Genomic DNA, 20,050 nt, shown 5'->3' with positions numbered 1-20,050 from the left:
CACCAGCAGCGGTGGAGCAGTACAGTTTTTACACGCATCATCTCACGGTTCATTTTCTTCAATACATTTGTGATTCTGTGCAGGAGGGAAGGGCAAATGGCTGTTATTTTCCTCTGACCCTCTCTGTTCTTGACTTAACTCAGTGAAGAGAGACACCCTTGCCATGTTGTCCTTCAGGGGATGTTCTCGCCTCTCTGTTCCTTAAGCTTCCCTCAGTGACTTCCATATTCTTGATGACTTTCCTTGTTTTTTGAACTCTGCAAATTGCTCTTTATGATCCCTAGGAGGTGCTGTCCCTGTGCCACTGTGGGTCATGTGTCTGTGTGTCTTCATGTGCTGGGAGCTGCTGGCAGAGGGCTCTGGTTCCCCACTTTTGTTCAGTTTAATTGAGGTGTCTGACAGGTGGCTCCTGTTTCATTCACCCCACCTGCAGACCCTTCAGCAGGGAGGGCTGTGTCCCCTGGGGTGTGTGGTGAACTGTTTTTCATGAGGCAGGTGTGATGGAGAGGCAGCCTCCTGATCAAAGCCTGCTGCAAACACAGAAGTGGCTCCAGTAAAATTGACAATGTAAGCATCCACTGGGCTTGATGTGGTTACATAGCTGAGTGGGTCTACTGCAGGGAATGGACAAGATGGGTACAGTTTTTGTGCAGGTCTGATGAACACCTTGCAGTTAAAAATGATCCTCAGTGTATGTTGTTAATTGATCCTGTGTGACTGAAGTAATCAAAAGTAATGTCAAACAAACCCCCACATTTTAGAAACAGTCCAAGAGTCTGGAATTTGATTCAATCATCTTTAAGGAATGTTAAGATTTTTTTATTCTAATGTGTGCAGATTGATCATTTTTTCTTAAAAATTGGCTTGTGATTTCCTCTTTTTTATCCTGCTGCTAAGGCATAAATTGAAAAATCTGTTTGTTCTCTTCATGATCCTGCCAGCTCATCTGAGACTCTTAATCTCTAAAGCTCGGAGGAGGCTGCTGTAGATTAATTTTGAAGAAGTAAACACTGTCACTTACTCCAGATTGCAGACAGGAGTTAAGATACCTCATAGCAATGATAAAGACCTGCCACTTCCAGTTGTGTACTACAGTAAATAGAAAATGAGCTATAATTATATTACAGGCTTTCTTTGCTCAGAGTTTGCTTTATGTGGAGCGGTTACTTGCTTAGATGTGCTGGGAGAGCACAGTTTGCTTTTGTAAAATATATTCTGATTTTCCTGTTGCAGCTTTCCCCAGTGTCCCTGCAAGGTGTAAAAACATTCATTTCTATAAAGAAAAATGGTATGCATAACTTTGCCTTCCCCTTTCTCCTAATATAACTTTAAACTTCTCGGTCTGCTGTTCTTTTAGATTACTGAGCAGAGCTTAGAACAAGCAGGAGAATGAGACTGGATGTGTGTAGTGCTGCAGTTACACTTTGCTGTTTTTTTGGAGCACTTGGTACTTGGCAGGAGAGCAGGGTCTGTCTCATGTCTGAGCCCTTCACTTCTGCCTTCTGTTGATACTTTAGGGATTGGTAATCCTGAGTGTTTTCAGATATACATGTGGAGACTGAAAGATGGCTGCTATCCCATCAGATATTTCTCCAAGTTTGTGGACCAGTCTCCTCAAGTCAAAATCACCATAGGCCATAGTGTTGGCAACAGCACTATTTAGAAACTGGATCCAAGCATGGCTTCATTTTGAACGTGATTCAGCCAATGGTTTGACTACAAACGCTTTTCAAACCTCTGAAACACAGCTTGATCCCTCTGTGTGCTGGATTTGGGCCATGCTGTTTTCTCAAGCAGCACAGAAAGAAGCTACCTTGATCTGCATGCACTGGAGACTCAAAAGTTCAGGAACTGGGTTTTTATCTTGTGCTAAGAGAACAGTTCTGTAAATAATCTTTCATGGAGTAGCTTTTAATTGCAATGTGGGGTTTCTTTGTACCCCTACTGCTAATGATTGATACAGCTCTAATTCAGAATACACTCTGGGCACTGGGGCCATTCCATTTTCTGACCCACTGTGTTGCTCTTGGTCTTTCAGGAATCACATCATTGCCTCAGGTGTCCCTGTGATTTCCCCAGGTCACAGGAGCAAGTTTGAGCAGATAAAGTGGTACATCTGTGGTTAAATTTGATCTTACACTGATAGAAAGCAGCTTACAATCAAAATATTAAACCACTGAACTCTCTAGAAATTGACCATCTTCAAAAAGCTTCTTAGGAAGGCAGTGGGATGTCTTAATGTTGGCAAGGGCACGTAGAGCAGTCTGAGCTGTCACCTTGAGGTGGGAGCCTCGAGTTTGGGGACCCTGATTTGGCAGTGTGTACTTTGAGTAAGGGGCCATCCACTCCCTCACAGGATCTGTTGGCACCATAGAGCCCCAGATGAATCCATACTGTGAGTAAGCCACAGAAGCAATGGAAAAAGATCCATGTGTGTACAGTGGCAAGGGAAGATTCACAGCCAGGTTTTCTTACCATCACCTGAGGAAGTACAGGAAATGCCCAATTCTGTGCCAGCAGCAGTGGGTGGGTGACAGGAGTGTGGCAGTGCCATTGCATGGAACAATCCCAAGCATGGTCAGACCTGAAGCTTTGCAGCTGAGCGAGCATGGAGGTTGGTCTTGCATGTGAGCATTTTGTTAGATAAAATGGGGGAAAGGATCACCTGACCACACTATGAGTGTTCTTGTTGTATTTGGTGTTTGTTTCACTGTTGTTTCAGAGTTGTCCGGGTGCTCTTGCACTGCTGTTCCTTTGATTGTAAGGTGAATAAAAGGATATGCAGAATATGTGGGCTTTCCCTTTTTTTTGTCCATGTTCTGGTCACCCCTTGTGTTTTGTAAAACATTACTGTGTCTCCTTGTGTTGAGAATTACCATGGCCTGACACAGATGGGGTATACAAGAAACCCAGTCAAAATTCATTCTCTCTACAACTTTATCTGAAATGCCTGAAAAATGTGACATTGCCCATCACATAGACAGGAAACAGCCCTTGTAAGGGACTGAGTGTAGCTGAAAGCCTAACCCAAGTAACATCTCCATCTGAGAACCTTTCAGTGCCACACAAGTTTGGAAAACATGGTTGTGACTGGCTTCCACATGTGGGATGAATGGCAGGTACCAGATGTTGCCTTACACATTCAGCTCTTTTTCTCTAAATTCCATCTGAGACACAAATGTTCTATCTGCAGCACTTGTGGGTGAAAGGCTGCACATGTGAAGGTTCTGGTGTTTGCACAGGAACAAGGCTGGACCTGCACCACTGGAAGTAGGGTTGAGGTTTCTCTGGTCATCTGAAGTTTCTGATGACAGTAAGCAGTAAAAACCAGCGAGGTAGCAATTTAAATATGCAGTTGTCAGAGGTGGAATGCAGTGTACTTCTAAGCACTGGCTAGTATGTCTGTGAAAGCTGGCCTCATTTCCTCCAAACGAACACCATGGAATGTAACAATAGACTGATGATATCCTCCTAGGGCATATGTAATAATTAGGCACTCTTAATTTCCATCTTTTCAAATTTATGGGCTATGGATTATATCCTGTGTCTGGTTTTAGTTTTCCAAATGCAGAAGCAGAAGCTCCTTGTGAAGTTCCTACCTCTCAGTACTTGTAGCCTGCCCCCTCCTTCCACACCCTTTCTTCCTCCGTGCTTACAGAAGTTTGGAGAGCACAGTAAAAGGGCTGGTTATGGAAAAAAGTAGAGTATGAGTTCATGTGATACCATGAGAAGATACGTAGTGTATACCTGGAAAAGCAAGCAGTTGTGTGGGGGGTATTTTAATTTCTGTTGTTGGGCATTTTTGAAGTAAACTGTTTATTTTTTGTGGTTTTTTTTAGAAATGTAGCTTCTAGACTAACAATTCTGAGATGATTAACCTGGTATTGCAGGTTTGTTACTAAAGTACAAATTAAAGAATTGTAAATAATTTGAATATCCCTTTTTTAGAGAAGGCACATCCTGTAAGATAATATTCCTGCTTTTAAGGAATAGTTTTGGTTGGGTTTTTGTGTTTTGTTTTTCTGGAAAGCTGGATGAAAACAGGTGAGAAATTTAAGTCCTCATACCTACAGAGGGGGAGTACAGGGATCTGCTTCACTTTCTTCCCTTCCACCTCCCTGAAATGAATTATTCTTCTGTAGTTTTATGGGAGGAAAGGGAAAAATCTGGAGGGGCTTGCTCCATGTGGTTTCCCTCTGGCTAAAGCTGACCCAGCCACAGGGAGAGATCTCACAATGGAACAGATGCTGTGTTCTTCAGATGAATTATGAATTTCAGCCTCTGAAAGGATCAATCTAAAAGCCGGAGGGCTGTGAGGGGAGGGAAAATAACTTTGAAAAACTAAAACATCACTTTGGGTGCATAAAGATATGTGAGAAATTCTTTCAGGAATGCTGCATTGGAAGTGTATTTGAGCCTTGTACCTGTTCTGCACATGCAGAAGTGCAGTAAATGCTGGTCAGATGAGGGGCTGGCTGCATCATGCATCCTTTCAGTGGTGTATGGGATGATCACAAGGGCTTTGTGTAGGACTAAAGTTTAATTTAGAAGGCATTTTGCAGCTTCCCTACATACCCCGTTCCACATATTAATCACTTTTGTAGTTAGAATGTTTCTTCTACTATTTGGTTAAAATTTGCTTTTCTACAAAATGGGTTTGCTTTATAGCTGTGTATTGTCTGTGTATTTTATTTTGTCTTTTGCACTTGCCTTTAGTGATTGTCGCTCCTCCAGAAATACAGCAGGTTTCCATCATGTTTTCCTGGGAATCCTGAGACATTCTTCATTTCATGATGCTTTCATAAGGCTCTTGTGAGAATGAGCAATGATTCTATGAAAAAGTTGGCCTAATCTCAGGACTCTTACATAATTGAGCTAAAATTTTTAAATTTTATATCTCCTGGAAATTGATCATGTGGAATGTCCAGATTAGTGCTCAGAAAAGATTAGTTAAACTAATTAACAAAAATTACCCCCTTAGATTAAGCTATTATTTTTGTTCTTGCCCCTTCTTTATTTGACTATTTCTCTGATACCTTTTAACACTAAAACTCTTAAAACTGTTGTTTGCTTGTTTGCGAAGTATTTACTGTTCTTTCTTAAATAAGAGTTAAAACATTTATCCAAGAAGCATCTGAGAGTTACTGTTTTAAAAAATTGCCTTAAAGTGAGGAGGCAAAAGTTGGGTGGGTTTTTTTTTAATTTTGTCTTATTTCAATGGAAAAAAATGGATGTGCTGTCATCTTTTTCTTAGATCACAAGGAACAAAAAGAGTTTTCTTTTACAGGTCAGACTTTAAAATGTGGTCTTTGTTATTTAGAATGCATTCATTAAGAAAGTATGTGGTTAGATAACTAGCATTAGGTATTTGTAGTCTTCTTCCAGAAAAGCTGACCAAAGGGTTTGCAGAAGTAACCTTTGCTGAATTACTTGCTGCCCTGCTGTCGGAGCCTCTGAGACACTGCAGTCATCAGTAACTAATGCAGGAGTGTTTGTGTGCATGGTGGCAGAATCAAGCGAGGAAACTGCCTGCTCGCTAAGTTTTGTTCTAAAACATCATGGTAAATAAAATGTGCTTTAAAATTAACTGAAAGGGTCAAACCTGGAGGTTTTGAAGCATGTGTAGGTAGCTACTCTGGAGAAGAAGAGTTAAATTCCTTTTCTCTGCTTTGCAGAGAATAGGACAAGAAATAGCAGTCTTAAACGGCACAGAATAAAATTGAGTCTAATACTAGGGGCAGGGAGAAGAGATTTGTGTCAGTTAAGATATTAAACACTAAGAAGTTATTTGGATAGGTTTTGGAGAGTTGGTCATTGGAGATTGTCAATGGCAGGTTAGAAAAATGCATACTAGGCATAGCAAAGGTCTTCTTGATGCTTTCCTGCTGTGTGCTGTGTTTAGGGCTTGCTCTGAACTTTGAAGAGCTGAATTCTATCAGAGATATTGAGGATGCCTTTCTCACCCAAATATATTTTCCTACCTACTGAGACATAGTGATTTAATATAAAGCTGGCGAAACTATTTTCCCTCTCTTCTCCTTGTTCCATATGCCTGTGTAGTTAAGGATGAGTTGCAGCTAAAAAATGCATTGATTTGCACAGCCATCCTAGTAACAAACCTCACTTTCTGCTCAGGAGTGTGTTCTATATGAGCATTTAGCCATCATTGGGAATGCTGGAGTATGAATGCCTCATACAAGACCATCTGGGAAAGAGCTTTCCCTGAAGCTTATCAATATTCCTAACAGGAACCCACAGAGTCTTTGCTCTCAGAGCAGCAAGACTGAAGAAGCAGTGACAGCTATAATGGCAGGGCACTAATGACTTTGGAGAAGTGTTACTCGTGTAATTGGAAATGATACAAACACTGTTATTAAAACAGATTGTTGATGCCACCTTTATTCTTTTCATAGACTTAGTTACAAGAATGGATGCACTCTAAGGTGATGATATCAGAATTTTTATGCTTCCCACAACTAGATGGGTAGATCATGACACTTGAAAATATGAAATGTTTTTCCAGAGCACCAGCTAAAGGAAGTATGGATTTGAATGACTGCATACTTTTCCTTCACTAGAACAGGAGCACTGGGAAGGTGAAATGTCATTGACATGTGATTCTGAAACATGGAGTAAGAGCTGAGAGCTCTGACTTGAGCTGTAATTTTCTTGCATTTTTTGATGTTAGCAGAAAATTCTTTATAGCTTCTTCAGTGTTCAGTATAAAATATAAGAAGACAAAATCCATATCCCTTCCCTTCAAGAAACATCTAATTTTGCAAGTAACTGCTGTTTTAATCCTTTCAGTCTCCACTTATTCTGTCTTTTTTAGAATAAGTCCATACAAGAAGTTAGCAGCAGAGAGGGATGGTGATGGGGAGAGACTGCAACATAGGAGGCCTCCTAGAATACTTTTAAATCAACACTATCAATTTTTTGCTTAATCCATCCTTTTAGATTATTTTTAAAAACTAATGGGCTTGTAAGGCCTTTTGTCACACCTCCACTATTGGTGACTGCACGCTCATTGACATACTCAGCATTTGTTTTAGTATCTGTCTTGCTTCATGAGAAGAAGGTAGCACCAGGGATATGTTCTCTTGGAATAAATGGCTAACAGGGACAAGGGATGGTGTTTGTGTGTCTGTGTGTGTGTGTGTAACCCAGACTTGTAGTCAAGACTTCCCATGTCCATTTTTTTAATGTTTCATCCACTGACAATTTGAATAGTCTGCCTCTAGCTAAGCAAGGGAGAGCATTCCTGGAAGTTCCTAGAAGTGAAGTATTCCTGGAAGTTTCTTTCCAGAAATGGCAGAAAGCCTGAGTCTAGGCCAGACTAGAGACATGCAGATAGATACAAAACTAGAAATTTTGGACAGACCTACTTGCAGTTTTTGGCATCTCACTGCTGCTGTTTCTTTCTGCAGCCCTGTGGAAAGAGCCATCTAACATGTCTGATAGATTAGCTTAAGTCAAATAAACAGCTGAGTTTTCAATGCTGAGAAACTGAAACGGAATAGCTGATCGGAAAAAAAAAAACAACCCCTCAGTCTATCCCCTTCCATACTAAAATTCAGTTGAATCTGCTCTGAAAAGGACGAAGGATGCTGATAATCACAAGCCATCTGAGCTGTGAGCACTGCAGATTTCTTGTCTTCATTCTAAACAATAAAAAACCTTTAATATTAATGCAACAAGGCAACATCCATATGTGTCCGATAAAGTTTTCTGTTTGTTTCCCACACTGATACTCTGAGCAGGTGTCTTAACACAGTAGCAGAATTCTGGTTAAAATGTATGCCTTGTATTTTGTTTCTGGTTTAGGTGGGGAAATAAGATGACATTCCTATGCAAGCCTTATGTTACCCAGAGATTCATGACTTGCTGCAGTGACCAGAGATAGGGCAGCAGCAAAATCCTGCTGGGAAGTCAGAAACTCGCTGTAAGGGGCTCCTAAACAGGGTTACAGCCACTTGCTTCTGGTGTTCTGTGAGTAATTTTCCAAACTGAGATGGAACACATGCTTGCAGAGAGCCTTTTGTATTTTACACTCTGAAGGATGCACTCTCAATAAATGTTCAGTATATTTAAGTTCCTCAGGTAGTTAAACTCTGCCGTGGCCAAACAGGGCAGATTTTCGATGGTGATGGTGACCTGAATTCCCGTGTGTTCAGAGTCCATACGGGCTGTGGGACTCAGCCGCATAGCGCTAGCTTCCCCTTCTGGCCAGAAGGGGTAAGGGAAGCCTCATGGCGAGAGTCGCAGGAATTATTTCTCAGTTCTACTCTCTGCACTAAAGATAAACATAAATTTTCAGAGAACAAATGAATGGCTAACTTCCAGTGGCGGGGAAGTGCAGGTGTTCATCTTTGATTCTTGCAGCATAATATAATGATATATTGAGATGGCGTTGCTGCTTGAATGTAGAATTCTTTTCTAAACATGGACCTGGTTGGCAAAGCAATTAGATGAAAATACCAACTTCTGAACAAAAAGATTCCAAATTTCCCTACTGGACCTCTATTAGCTGGTCCTCAAAACAAATATTTGACTATTTTCCATATGCTCCATGCTAATTTTCCCCATGCAACTGCACCAGTTATGACTGCAGTGGTGTTTGTTGCTTGGACATCAGAGTTTCTTGCTTCCCTTTTTGTCTTATTTAAGGATTCTTCTTTCACCTGAATTCTGTGGTACAATATTTTGTATCATTAGGCTAAGCTTTGTAAATGTAGGGGGTACTTACATGAAGGTGTTTGTTTACTTTGTGGTGTAAAGCAATGGCACACAGTATGATCCAACAGGCTTTTTAGCAAGCCCTTTCTGAGTCAGTCAGCCTTTCAGAATGCTGCTGTGCTCTGTTTCTGGATGGGTTGATCATACAACATTGAATCCTAGCAGAATCTTCCCTTTTTGTCCTTTTCACACCCATCTGCTACAGCTGCCTGGAAAAATGGGACATTTAGCTTGCACACAATTTTGGATTGTAAGACCAAAGGCTTGCTTTTGTGGGCATGTTGGAGAGTAAGCAAGCACAACAGAGACTTCCAGCTTGAGTTTTTGGCAACTACTGAACTTAAAAACTGCAACCAATTAGGCCTTTCCTTAAGCAAAAAGTGTCTGGGAATGAGGGTGTCTCAGCAAAGTCAGGTGTCAGATTGTGTTATATTTTTTATGTTTACAAATATGCTTAGTATGGTTTCATTGCTGTATTTAAAAAAAAAAAAACAGGAAGAGGCAATTCATGATTTCCTTTTTAGCTGTGTAATAATGAACTACATGAGAAATATTTTGATATCATGAGTCATTGGTGGCCATGGAGAAAAACATACTCTTTAAGCCAAGTTTTTAAATACTTTTTTAATTGAAAGAAAAAGAAACATTATTTTACTGGCAAGTGACTTTCTCTTCCAGGTTTATAATTTTAACAATGAACTGGTCTTGGAGAACATTATTTAAATGGCTTTTACAACCAGTAGTAGTATAGGAATAATGTTTGGGGGTTTTGCCTATATAGTAAATTTCTTTCCTTTTTTACAGAAAAGATGGTTTTATCTGTCCCCTTTAAAAATCATTTCACATCAGGCAGTGCATCATTAACAACTAAAAAACTTGTGCATAAGCAGTAGAAAATTTTCCTGTAATGGGTGATGTCATTTCTCACTAATGTGCAATCACTGCTCAGTTCATACCAACAAGGAAACACCAAAGTCACTGCTCTAAGGTTTTGTGAAGAAACTTCAGCTGCCTTGTTTATAAAAATGTACACAAATACAAACCATAATTATTTAAGATAATTTTTCTTTCTGCTTTCTTCAGATGCTCTCTTGTCGATCTCAGCCAAAGCTCAAAGAGCAAATTTCCTTTTCCAGGCTTTCAAGCTCCAGCAGCCCTGACAGCCTTGTGGTTCCTCACCAGCACAGGTACAGAGAATCTGCTCAGCCGTGGAGTTGTCCTCCTGTGTAGACGGCTGGTCCTGGGAAGCTGTGGAAAGGCTGTTTTCTCCACACCTAGCCAGGCAGCTGTCCTGCTGCTCTGTCCTGGCCTTTGTAGAAAAACCTTGGGATGCTCACAGTCAGCAAACACCTGTTGGAGTAGCAGTTGCAGAGCTTTTGGCCTTTTTTTCTGGTATTTTCTTGCCTGAGGAAATCTTGTAACTGCAGATCTGAGGCCTGGGCTCAAGTTGCATTTCAACAGGCAAACTTTCAGCTATGAATATGCTTTCTAGTTATTTCATTTCAGGTGTCCAATTATCTTCTAAGATAAGGCAGGAGGTATATTTTGTCTAGAGTGCTAAGACTGTCCTTGAAAAACTTAGCCTTTCTTCTTGAAAGGAAGGCTGTAATCAGCAGTTACCTTGCTTTGTGTTTTGCTGTAAAGAGGTGGTTGGATCAAACTTCTCTGCTTCTGTGTTAACTGAAATGAATTGAGGGTGCCTTCTGCAATAAAGGGCAAATGGTCATTTGGACACCACTGTAGTTTCAGTTTCTACCATGGCAGGGACTGTGGTTTTGTACTGGCCTTTACAGTGTATTGCTGTAGGGAACTGTCTATGATGATATTAAATATCACTGTATTAATTATGTGCACAAAGATTACTTTGGATTTTCTTAAAGAGGAGGTGAACAGAGCAAGGAAATCAGTGTTGCCAGGGAAAGAAAGAAAGAAGGAGTTAATCCAAATAAAACTGCAAGGGGAAGCCAGTTAGACGGAATGTAAATTTGCATGGTTGAATTTGGCATGTTCTACTGTTAGTACTATTCTCTGTGCCTCCCTGCACCTTTAGCTCATGGCACAATATTTATAACACTTTACAGGGTGTTTGATTTAGTATTGGCTCAGAAGGAAGACTGCTATTTCATGAGTTACCAGCAGTACCCTTTTCTTTAACACTGGGATAAAGTTGCAGCAAGGAGGTTAAACCAGATAATTTTCTTAAATCTTGGAGAAGTTTGAAGACTGATGGAATAACTATGGGGTGATGCATTTTTATTCTTCTGACACCCTTGGGGAAAAGAAGAAAAGAGAACACAGAATATGAGTTAAATTTGAAATTAAAAAAAACCCAAATCCACAAACACACTTCCCTACCCCAAATTTGAAAGATAATTTTTAAGAAAAAGGAGAAATGGAGCCTGATGCAGAAAGCTACTGAATTACCCTCCTGAATAGCTGAGCAACAATGTTAAGTAAATTAATAATGAATAGATAAAGAATACAAAAGCCAAGAGAAATCTGTATGTTGGAGATTAGAAAGCACAAATACAGTGAGTCTGCCCAAAATTTATCGGGCTGTGTGTAATAACAACCAAAAACCTCCCTCTTTGGTTGCATATATTACAAGACCATAGGAGAAACACAAGAACACTGTATAGCATGGCAGGATGTAGATTAAGAAGACTCTAGATATGATCCAGCCTGTAAGGGTGTATTTTGCCTATTTTGGATGAGGTTATAGTAAAAGGAAATCAGAAGTCGTAGAAGTGCACATAGTTCTAGCAGACCTATATAATCCCTGATATATGAAAGACTATGGAAAGAAAGGGTGTATATAACTGACAAGGCAATAGGAAGTCTTCCTCTCATATCTGGCATTTGGAGACTGTAGCCTCTGACTGGTGAAAAGCAAACTTGTCGAATAACAGAGTTGGGGGGAAAGGGGAATAAAAAAAGAGGATGACTTGAGCAATTTGGAGTTCCAGACCTCCCCAGTGAGCAAAGTCTTGAAAACAGTTCTTGCAGGGAGATGACTCTACAGCACATTCATGCCTGTTTGTGGCCATATCAGATTGGCAGTACAGCTGGTGGGCTGTATAAAAGAGCAGCAGTTTTGTTCTGAACTGCTGAGTGCACACTTCAATCTCACTCCTATTATTCCGGTCCACAAGGTTATCATAGAGAACTGGGCAATCCCCTCTCCTCTTCAGCACTGATGAAATATGCAGTTTTCCATGCCTGTTCATCAAGGTTACTGACAAAAGTATTCCATTTGGGAGAACACAAAGGGGCATAAACTGAAGGATAAATTAAGCAGAAGTAGAATGGTTTTTTTGTTGTTTCTACTGCTATTAAAATAGTAGTGGGGATGTGCTACCTAGGTATAAGTACAGCACTTGAAACAGAGAGCCTTAGAAAGCTTGTTAATGAAGAGATTATAGTGATCCAGGCTAACTGGTGAATAAAGACCTGGTTAAAGAGAAAGACCTTACAAGGCTATTTCAAAATGGAACTTGTTGTCTCTTTCTGCAGTGATTTCACCCCATGCTGATGGGCACACAAAATTGCGTATTTTCTTAGCCCTGAAGTGTTCAGTTCTCTGTATATCATCATCTTCTGGACCAGAATAACAGCACTGAGATTAAATTGTGCATTCAGCAGTTCAGAACAAAACTCCTGCTATTTAATAGTCTGTCGCTTTCACTGTGTGTGATGTGATGTGTGTGATGGCACTGTGAAAAAGTCTTTGCAGGACCGTGCAAGGCACTGGGAACAGCTCAGCCACTGGATTCTGTGTTTACATTCACTGGAAATAAATCTGTGTGCTTTAACAAGAAGACAGGCAGAAAAAGGGTTGTGAGATGACTGGAGAATTAATAATAGTAAAAAAAAAAAAAAAGGGAAGCAAAACAAACCCTGCCTCACAATAATCCGACATTCCACGACAGGAAACTAAATTTGAAGAGGAGGTTTAATAAGACTGAAAATAAACGTGATTTAATAAGCACATGTGGGGATTTAAGCATTTCTTCTCCCTTCCTGGTGTATGAAACGAAGGGGGAGGACCAGCAAATCGCCATGCACGGATTCAGAGCGGATACCTCTAAATCAGGAGGGAAAAGATGATTTGCAACATCCATCACTGTAAGGCCAGGGCAGGGACACTGTGACTCCACGGCCATGGAAGTTGGCGTACACGTGGAATGGCCAGACCCGAGCCCTGAGGCCTTGACCCCTCGCTCTGGGAGGCCCGAGCAATGGCGGGGTAGCTCCTGGCCCTTCGGAACCCTCCTCTCCCGGCCCTTTCCCTGCGGGGCAGCGGGTTCCGGCTCAGCCTGAGGGCGTCACTTCCCGGGGCGGAGCGGGGCGGCTCCGGTAGGTGCCGGGAATGGCGGGGATCGGCCGGGAATGGCGGCTTTTCCATGCCCTCCTCCCCTCAGCGGCCGCCCCGGGCTGAGGCGGCGGAGCGGGAGCGGGGCTGGGGCCGCCCAGGCGCCTCGGGGAGGCTTCAGCTCCTCCTGTTTATTTCTAAATGTTCTTGTGTCTGAACTCTCTTCCATCCCCCCTTTTTTCTCTTTCTGATGGAAATAAGTGCCAGTACGCCCTCGTCCCGAATAGTTGTTAAAACCAGTACTAAAAATAGCCCGTCAAACTAGAATGTACCACCATTTCCATAAGCGTAAGGATTGAGTGGTCCTGGATTTGTAGTGTGCTGTGTGTGCTCTCAGAGGCTTATTTAAAAGCACTTTTTTGATATTTTCATTTATGAAGTATGATAATAAAGAGATGCTGTGCTTTTGATTCTACAGCGTGTTTTTATTGGGTCTGTTTGACAGGAAAAGGGGATGGTCATTTTTTTCAAGGCAGCGGGTACAGATAAAATCAAAGCTGATGATCAGGAGTGTACATAAACTTAATTTGAGTCCTCACAAGTGCTGTGAGGAAAGTAAAAATGTTTTTCCTTCTCTTTAGGGTGTCTGCAAACAGAAGTGAACTGACAACTCTGGTATTTTTCGTTCATAACAAGATGAAGATCCCCTGTTTGCTGCTGAGATTCCCTCGTTGTTATTTCTCCAGAACTTACTTCATGAACTTTGGCTTCACTTCCCGAGCAGATTTCCTGGGCCTTGAGTCTCCTGGGCCAGCACATCGCTGTCACACAAAATGGATTTGTTCATCAAACACTTTGAGGAGAGAGCTGTGCCAGCAGGCAGCCCCTGAGCTGCAAGCAGAGGAGCTTTCTGACCGGGAGCAGAGACTCATAGACAGACTTTACCAGGGGCTAATCCAGGGCCACAGAGCCTGCTTAGCCGAATCCATTACACTCATAGAGTCAACTCAGAGTAGGAAGAAGAAAGTAGCCCAGGTGCTCCTTCAGAAGGTATTATCCTACCACAGGGAACAAGAAAAGTTAAATCAAGGAAAGCCACTTGCCTTTAGAGTGGGTTAGTCGTTTTATGTCTTGTCTAGTAGTTGGTTACATATAATTACTGTCCTCACCTTTTATTATCACTGTTGTTTGTGGTCTGTAGTCTTGGATTGCTATTTTTTTGTGGTTGGTAACCAATCTAGATTACTTCTGTTGTCCAGTGAAATTGTAGTTTGAGATGAAAAATGCTTTTGAAAATGCTTTAGAAATTATCATGGCTTCTTGGGAGTGTGTTATTCAGGGTCGGTTGTGTAACCATTATAAGGTGAAACATTCATTAGTTTGCAGATTGATGCAGATGTTATCCACACTTAGGGAAAGATGTGTTCGAGCACACCTGGTCTTTTCCTAAAGGTGTTTTTTGGACACTTCCTGAATCCCTTTTTTAGTCTACAGAAGGAAAAACATGCCCCTTCCTGTTTTACGACCCTCTATTAAGTAGCCTGATTTTCAGCTGAAGGAGACTTGAACCTGCGTCTCCTGGAAGCTGTAAAATATTTTTCCCTTACAAAGAGAAGGACTGCTAACGTGTCATGCCCAGCTGTCATCTCTCCTGTCTGTACAAAGGTAGTAAGAACAAGAACTGGGACATGGGAGTGAGAGAAGTTTGGTGCTAATCTTAGTTTGTGAGCTTTGACATGCAAATAAATGGCCTCTTTTTTTGGAAAGAACAGCTCTTCAAGGTACAGGCTTGCTTTTCCTTTTGGAGTGTTTCTTTTGTAGTAAATCTGAAAAATCCAGTTCTAATATATAACATTTTGAAAGTTCTGAAGGATAAGTCATACAGTACAAGTAATTTTATTTGGAGGGGAAGAAATAGATGTGGATAAACCCAATGTTATGTTGGTGTCAATAGGATGAGGGGTGGTGAAGTGCTGCTGTGTTGCCAGTCTCCTATTTTGTTTTGGCATAGCTTTTGTTTGCTTTTGTTGTGATGCTGTGTTAAAGTATGAATTGTTATCAACTGGATGTTGATGGTATTCATGAGATATATTATTTATTTGACTAACAAAATTTTTTTTCTTCCTAATGTGATTATTTAGGGTTGTCTGGTCCTCCTGGTGCTGGAAAGTCGACCTTCATAGAATGCTTTGGGAAGATGCTTACGGAAAGAAACCACAAAGTGTCTGTGTTGGCTGTAGACCCTTCCTCTAGTACAAGTGGTGGTGAGTGTGAATTAAAGTTTGAGTCAAGTTTCTAATACCTTGTCAACTACTGAAGTATCTCTTTGAGCCAAGTGGAAGAAAATTTGGTGCCTATAACAGTAAAATGTAAAAGAAATCAAATTTTCATTTTTTTTTCCAGTAGAATGTAAAAGAAATCACGTTTTCATATTTTTTTCCTATGTGGAACAAAATTGGAAAGTATGTATCAGTGTTGTAGTTCCTTCAGATTTCCTGTTTTCCAGTGTTCAAATGTTGCCTTACAATTTATTTTTCTAAATTTGAATTTTTTTGAAGTTGTGCAGGATTACTGATGACAGGCTGTGATCTGTAACTCTCCAATAAAAAATTGTAGGGAAATTACAAGCTGAGCATGCCTGATTCTTGGTATCTCTGATACAAATAATACAATCTTAATTTTGATTTTTCCATAAGGAGCAGCTGCCAGGCAGCATCATTAATTTTTCCAGCTTCTGTGCTGTTAGAGGTGTGTAACTATTTGTAAAGAAATAACTAGAGCATTGCAATGAGATGGAGCTAAGATGGACTGTGTTCTTTGATGCATGCCTTCAGGATGCATCAGTAGAGTAGCAAAATGTGGCAGCAAGACTGCAGCAGTTGCAAGAATTGATCATCTCTCATCTTTTGGAGTGTGCACTGAGTGTGTAGATCTCGCTGAATGTGATTTGCAGTTTGTTTGAGTAGAAGGAAGGCAGGGACACGTGTCAGCTCTCTTAAAACAAAACATCCAGCACCAAGATGTGTCAGAATCATGATGCAGAGATTTGTCCCTTTGGCCAGGAGCAGACAAGAATCAGCTGTGTGGCCTGATGTGTGTGGGCTTATAAAAAACATTCAGGAGTTGTAGAATTCATTCTGACCTAGCACAAATTCTTCATGTTTGGTAGCAGTAAGGTCTGCCTGTCAGGCCTTTCCAGCTTCTGAGAAGTAGAAGAACTAGACAGTAGCTTCCTAGTCCTCAGCTAAGTGTTGAGCAGCTATAACTAGGATATTCTTATTTGACTGACTTTGTATGAGAGATCTGTCTTTCCTCACTCATTTATTGGTGGGAGGAGGGAGAAGGGGCAGTTTGTCTGTATTGCACTTCTGAAATTATTTAACATTAAGGTTCCCTACTGGGTGATAAAACACGGATGACTGAGCTGTCAAGAGACATGAATGCATACATCAGACCATCTCCAACCAGTGGGACACTGGGAGGTGTGACAAGGACCACAAATGAAGCCATTCTGCTCTGTGAAGGAGGAGGCTATGATGTTGTTCTCGTGGAAACAGTAGGTATGTGCTTAGGGTTTGCTTTGATTGTCCTGTTGTGACATGAAAATAAGCTGTGCTAATAATTGCATATCCCTGCCTTGATTTTGCCCATGTTTTCGTACATGGTCACTGGTTGAACACAAATGCTCATTCTGTCTTGTTTTCTAGTCCTGTGTGGCTTTTACTAAACTTGTGTTTTCTGTTCTCTTTGTTTTGTTAGTGGGATTTGTTCATGGGGCAGTGCTGGGATCTGTCACAATTACTGTTATTAATGTGACTGAAAGTTTGTAGTAAATGGTAAATTCTGAATTTAATTTTTTAGGTGTGGGCCAGTCAGAATTTGCTGTGGCTGATATGGTTGATATGTTTATATTACTGCTACCACCTGCGGGTGGAGATGAATTACAGGTATTTTTCAGTTTCTCTTATTGGTTACTACCTGGGACTAGAAAGAGAAACTAAAATTCAGCATGTAGTATCTGTGCAGAAACTCCCTATCAATAGTGTTTTGTCCATTATACTGTTATTATTAAGTATTTTCAGTGTCATCCACTTACTGCACAATTAAGCTCCCTTTTTGATTTTAAAAGTATTAGGATGTAAAATTTTGATGCTCCGTAGCTTAACTTTGACATGTTTACTAGTTAAATATATTTTTGGGGAGAAAACCAGAAGCTACCAAATCATTTTGACCTGCTTTTTGTGCTGAATCAGCATGTCACAGCCCCTCTGGGTACTCCTGATTTCTGTCCCTGCTGCATTTAGGGCATCAAGCGGGGCATCATTGAGATGGCAGACCTGGTTGCTATCAACAAGGCTGATGGTGATTTGGTTGTGCCTGCCCGGAGGATCCAGGCTGAGTATGTCAGTGCCATGAAGCTGCTTCGCAAGCGTTCCAAGGTTTGGAGGCCAAAGGTTTGTGGACTTCCCTGTGTTTTGTGGGGCTCTTTGGGCCTGGTTTGGTTTTGTTTGGGTTTTGGAGATGTCTTTGGGGGTTTTTTGTATTTTTTCGCCCCAGAAAATGTGCTGAATGAGTTAAGATTGGTATCTTCTCACCCAGCTGTCCTAGTGTCCCTTGGGCTCTTTTTAAAAATTGCAGTTGGTTGATCAGTCTCAGTGTGCTGGAGAGGGAATTGCTGCTGTCACCTCTGATCTGGAGGTATGCCACATGAAACACTGCAAAACCAGTCCTCCTCCCTAGGATTTCTGCCCTGAGCTGCAATCTCTGCACTAGCAGAGCTATTACTGACATCAGGAGTGGTGCAAACTTTGTTTGCTTTTTTGTAAACTGTGCATACCTAAAAATGTCCCTTAATCTACTTCTCCCTCTCTTATAACTCTGAAGCTTGTGATTATCTTTGCTCTTTCACTACTTCGTGTGTTTTCTTTATGGTTTTAATTTTTTTTTAGTTTCTCACATAATAAAAATGGCTAGATAATGGGAATTCTTATCCTGTAGGTCTTCAGTTTTAATGCTGTATTTTATCTACTAAAGGGTTTTTGGTGGATTTTTAAGAAGATTCAGTACTAGTTTTTAATGTGTGTATATGGAATAAGCACAAACACTCTCACTGCCTTTATAAATAAACTATCTGTAAAGGAGGTTTGTTCTACCCTGGTGTTGAAATTGACCCATTAAGCTGAGTTTAAATCAGCTGGGCTGCCTGAGGATTAGCCTTTCTTTTCTAAGTATGGAAAAGGGGAGAAGCTTTTTTAAAAAAAAACAAACAACCCAGGCTGTTCAATTTGAAAGATTGTGCTGGATTTCTGAAGTATTATTGGCAAAATTAAATCCTGGTCTGGAAAGCAAAGATTAAAAAAAAAAATTAAAATACCTTGTTTCTGGCATATTTTAAGTGCAAAAGAATAGCTACCAGAATATGCACTTAACTCTACATTTAAGTAAAAGAGCAATAATGTGCCTCTTAGCTGAAGGACTTACTAAAAATGATTATCAGAACAAGCAGCTGGACAAATATCCCAAATAGTATGGATCTCAGGATCTACTTCTAGTTAGTAGAATCCCAGATTTTTGTGGGGGTTAGGGGGGAAGGCACAGAAATGCTTAGGGATTCGTGAAGCACGTACTGAAGGAAGCTTCCCTCAGACATTTCTTGATTTCCATGCAATCTGCCTGGTGCAGTCCTGGCAGCCTGGAGGCCAGCAGGTAACTTGGCTTTGGCCATTCCCTGAACCCCGCAGGTGATGCGCATCTCCGCCAAGACCGGCGAGGGCATCTCGGAGATGTGGGATAAAATGGCCGAGTTCCGCGACCTCATGCTCAGCAGCGGCGAGCTGCTGGCCAAGCGGCGCCGGCAGCAGAAGGTGTGGATGTGGAACCTCATCCAGGAGAACATGCTGCAGCACTTCCGCACTCACCTGGCCGTCAAGGATAAGATCCCCCTTCTGGAGGAAAAGGTTCTTACAGGGGTCTTGTCTCCTGGGCTGGCAGCAGACATGCTGCTGAAGGCATTCAAAGATGGTCTCTAGGCATTGTTTGTACTCTGCTCTTGATGAGTGCTTTATGTAAAACATGTGAACATTAAATGCATCTTTTCTATGTGTGGATTCTGATGTTTTGCTGCAGCGGAAATGAATAGAAAACCTATCCAGTACTCTGCAGAAGAATTCTGGTGGATTCTGTATATGCAGTGATCGTGACAAATCTAAATACTCACTAAGAGACTACTACACACTATTGGAAAAAAATAAACTTCCAGATCTTCTATTTCTACATGCCTTAGATCTGTTGATAAAAACTGGATGCCCATGTAAAATGATTGGGTTTGGGGAGGGCAGGAGAGCGAGGTTTGTGGTGGTGCAGGGTTGGATTCTGCTTGTGGGGTCATCTCAGAGCAGTTGACACTGCAGCTTTCCATTCTGATATAGCAGCAGCTGTTGCCAGAATGGATTGCATTTTCTTTCCTCACCTTGAGTGACAGCAAGAACATTGCACTGCCTGACAGCACCAGACCCCACAGCCTTAGTTTTAAATAAATTGTATGCATATAAATAGAACATAGTGGTGTTTGGTCCCTCTTTGGAAGTTGTAGTTAGTTATTACACACTGTACAGTAGGAGAAGGGAATTTTAACCATCCTGGTTTCAAAATAGATGTTTTATTAAAAAGCAGAATGTAGTTAGACTTTTTTTTACATGCAGACATCAGATTGGACAAATGTTACCCATGATGTTTTAATAGCAAATGTCTTTATACTAGAATAATTTGTCTCTAAAAATAATGTTTTGTGGTTTTCTGATCTGACTTACATTTTTTGGATTCAAACAAAATGGCCAGTCATGTTTGGTATTTTTCTTTATCTCTTGCAGAAGACAGGACTGCTTCCAACCAAAAGCACTTTTATTTTCTATTTTCCCTTGAGAAAAATCTGGAGGAAACATTTTCCTGATCCATGATCTAGAAGGCAGAGCTCGTCTGGTACCCACTAAATGTAAAAAGAGC

General features: G+C 41.0%; 1 protein-coding gene across 3 annotated transcripts; it reads left to right on the top strand.

Annotated features, from left to right (window-relative positions):
• Window positions 1–13,009: 13,009 nt before the first annotated feature.
• On the top strand, window positions 13,010–19,147 carry MMAA (metabolism of cobalamin associated A). Of its 3 annotated transcripts, none has more exons than XM_031066513.1 (7): window positions 13,010–13,092; window positions 13,690–14,162; window positions 15,190–15,312; window positions 16,438–16,608; window positions 16,910–16,995; window positions 17,353–17,502; window positions 18,790–19,147. In XM_031066513.1, exons 2-7 carry the CDS (start codon window positions 13,745–13,747, stop codon window positions 19,075–19,077), a joined length of 1,236 nt encoding a protein of 411 aa, XP_030922373.1. In that variant the 5' UTR covers window positions 13,010–13,092; window positions 13,690–13,744; the 3' UTR covers window positions 19,078–19,147. The 3 variants fall into 3 exon arrangements, with proteins under 3 accessions (XP_030922373.1, XP_030922372.1, XP_005418159.2); XM_031066512.1 differs by lacking the exon at window positions 13,010–13,092 and adding an exon at window positions 13,105–13,396; XM_005418102.2 differs by lacking the exon at window positions 13,010–13,092 and having other exon boundaries at window positions 13,105–14,162.
• The last annotated feature ends 903 nt before the right edge of the window (window positions 19,148–20,050 follow it).

Source organism: Geospiza fortis, unplaced genomic scaffold, assembly GCF_000277835.1.
Source record: "Geospiza fortis unplaced genomic scaffold, GeoFor_1.0 scaffold11, whole genome shotgun sequence".
Taxonomy (NCBI): Eukaryota; Metazoa; Chordata; class Aves; order Passeriformes; family Thraupidae; genus Geospiza; species Geospiza fortis.
The sequence above is the reverse complement of the archived record's forward strand: the minus strand, read 5'-3'. Positions and strand labels throughout refer to the sequence as shown.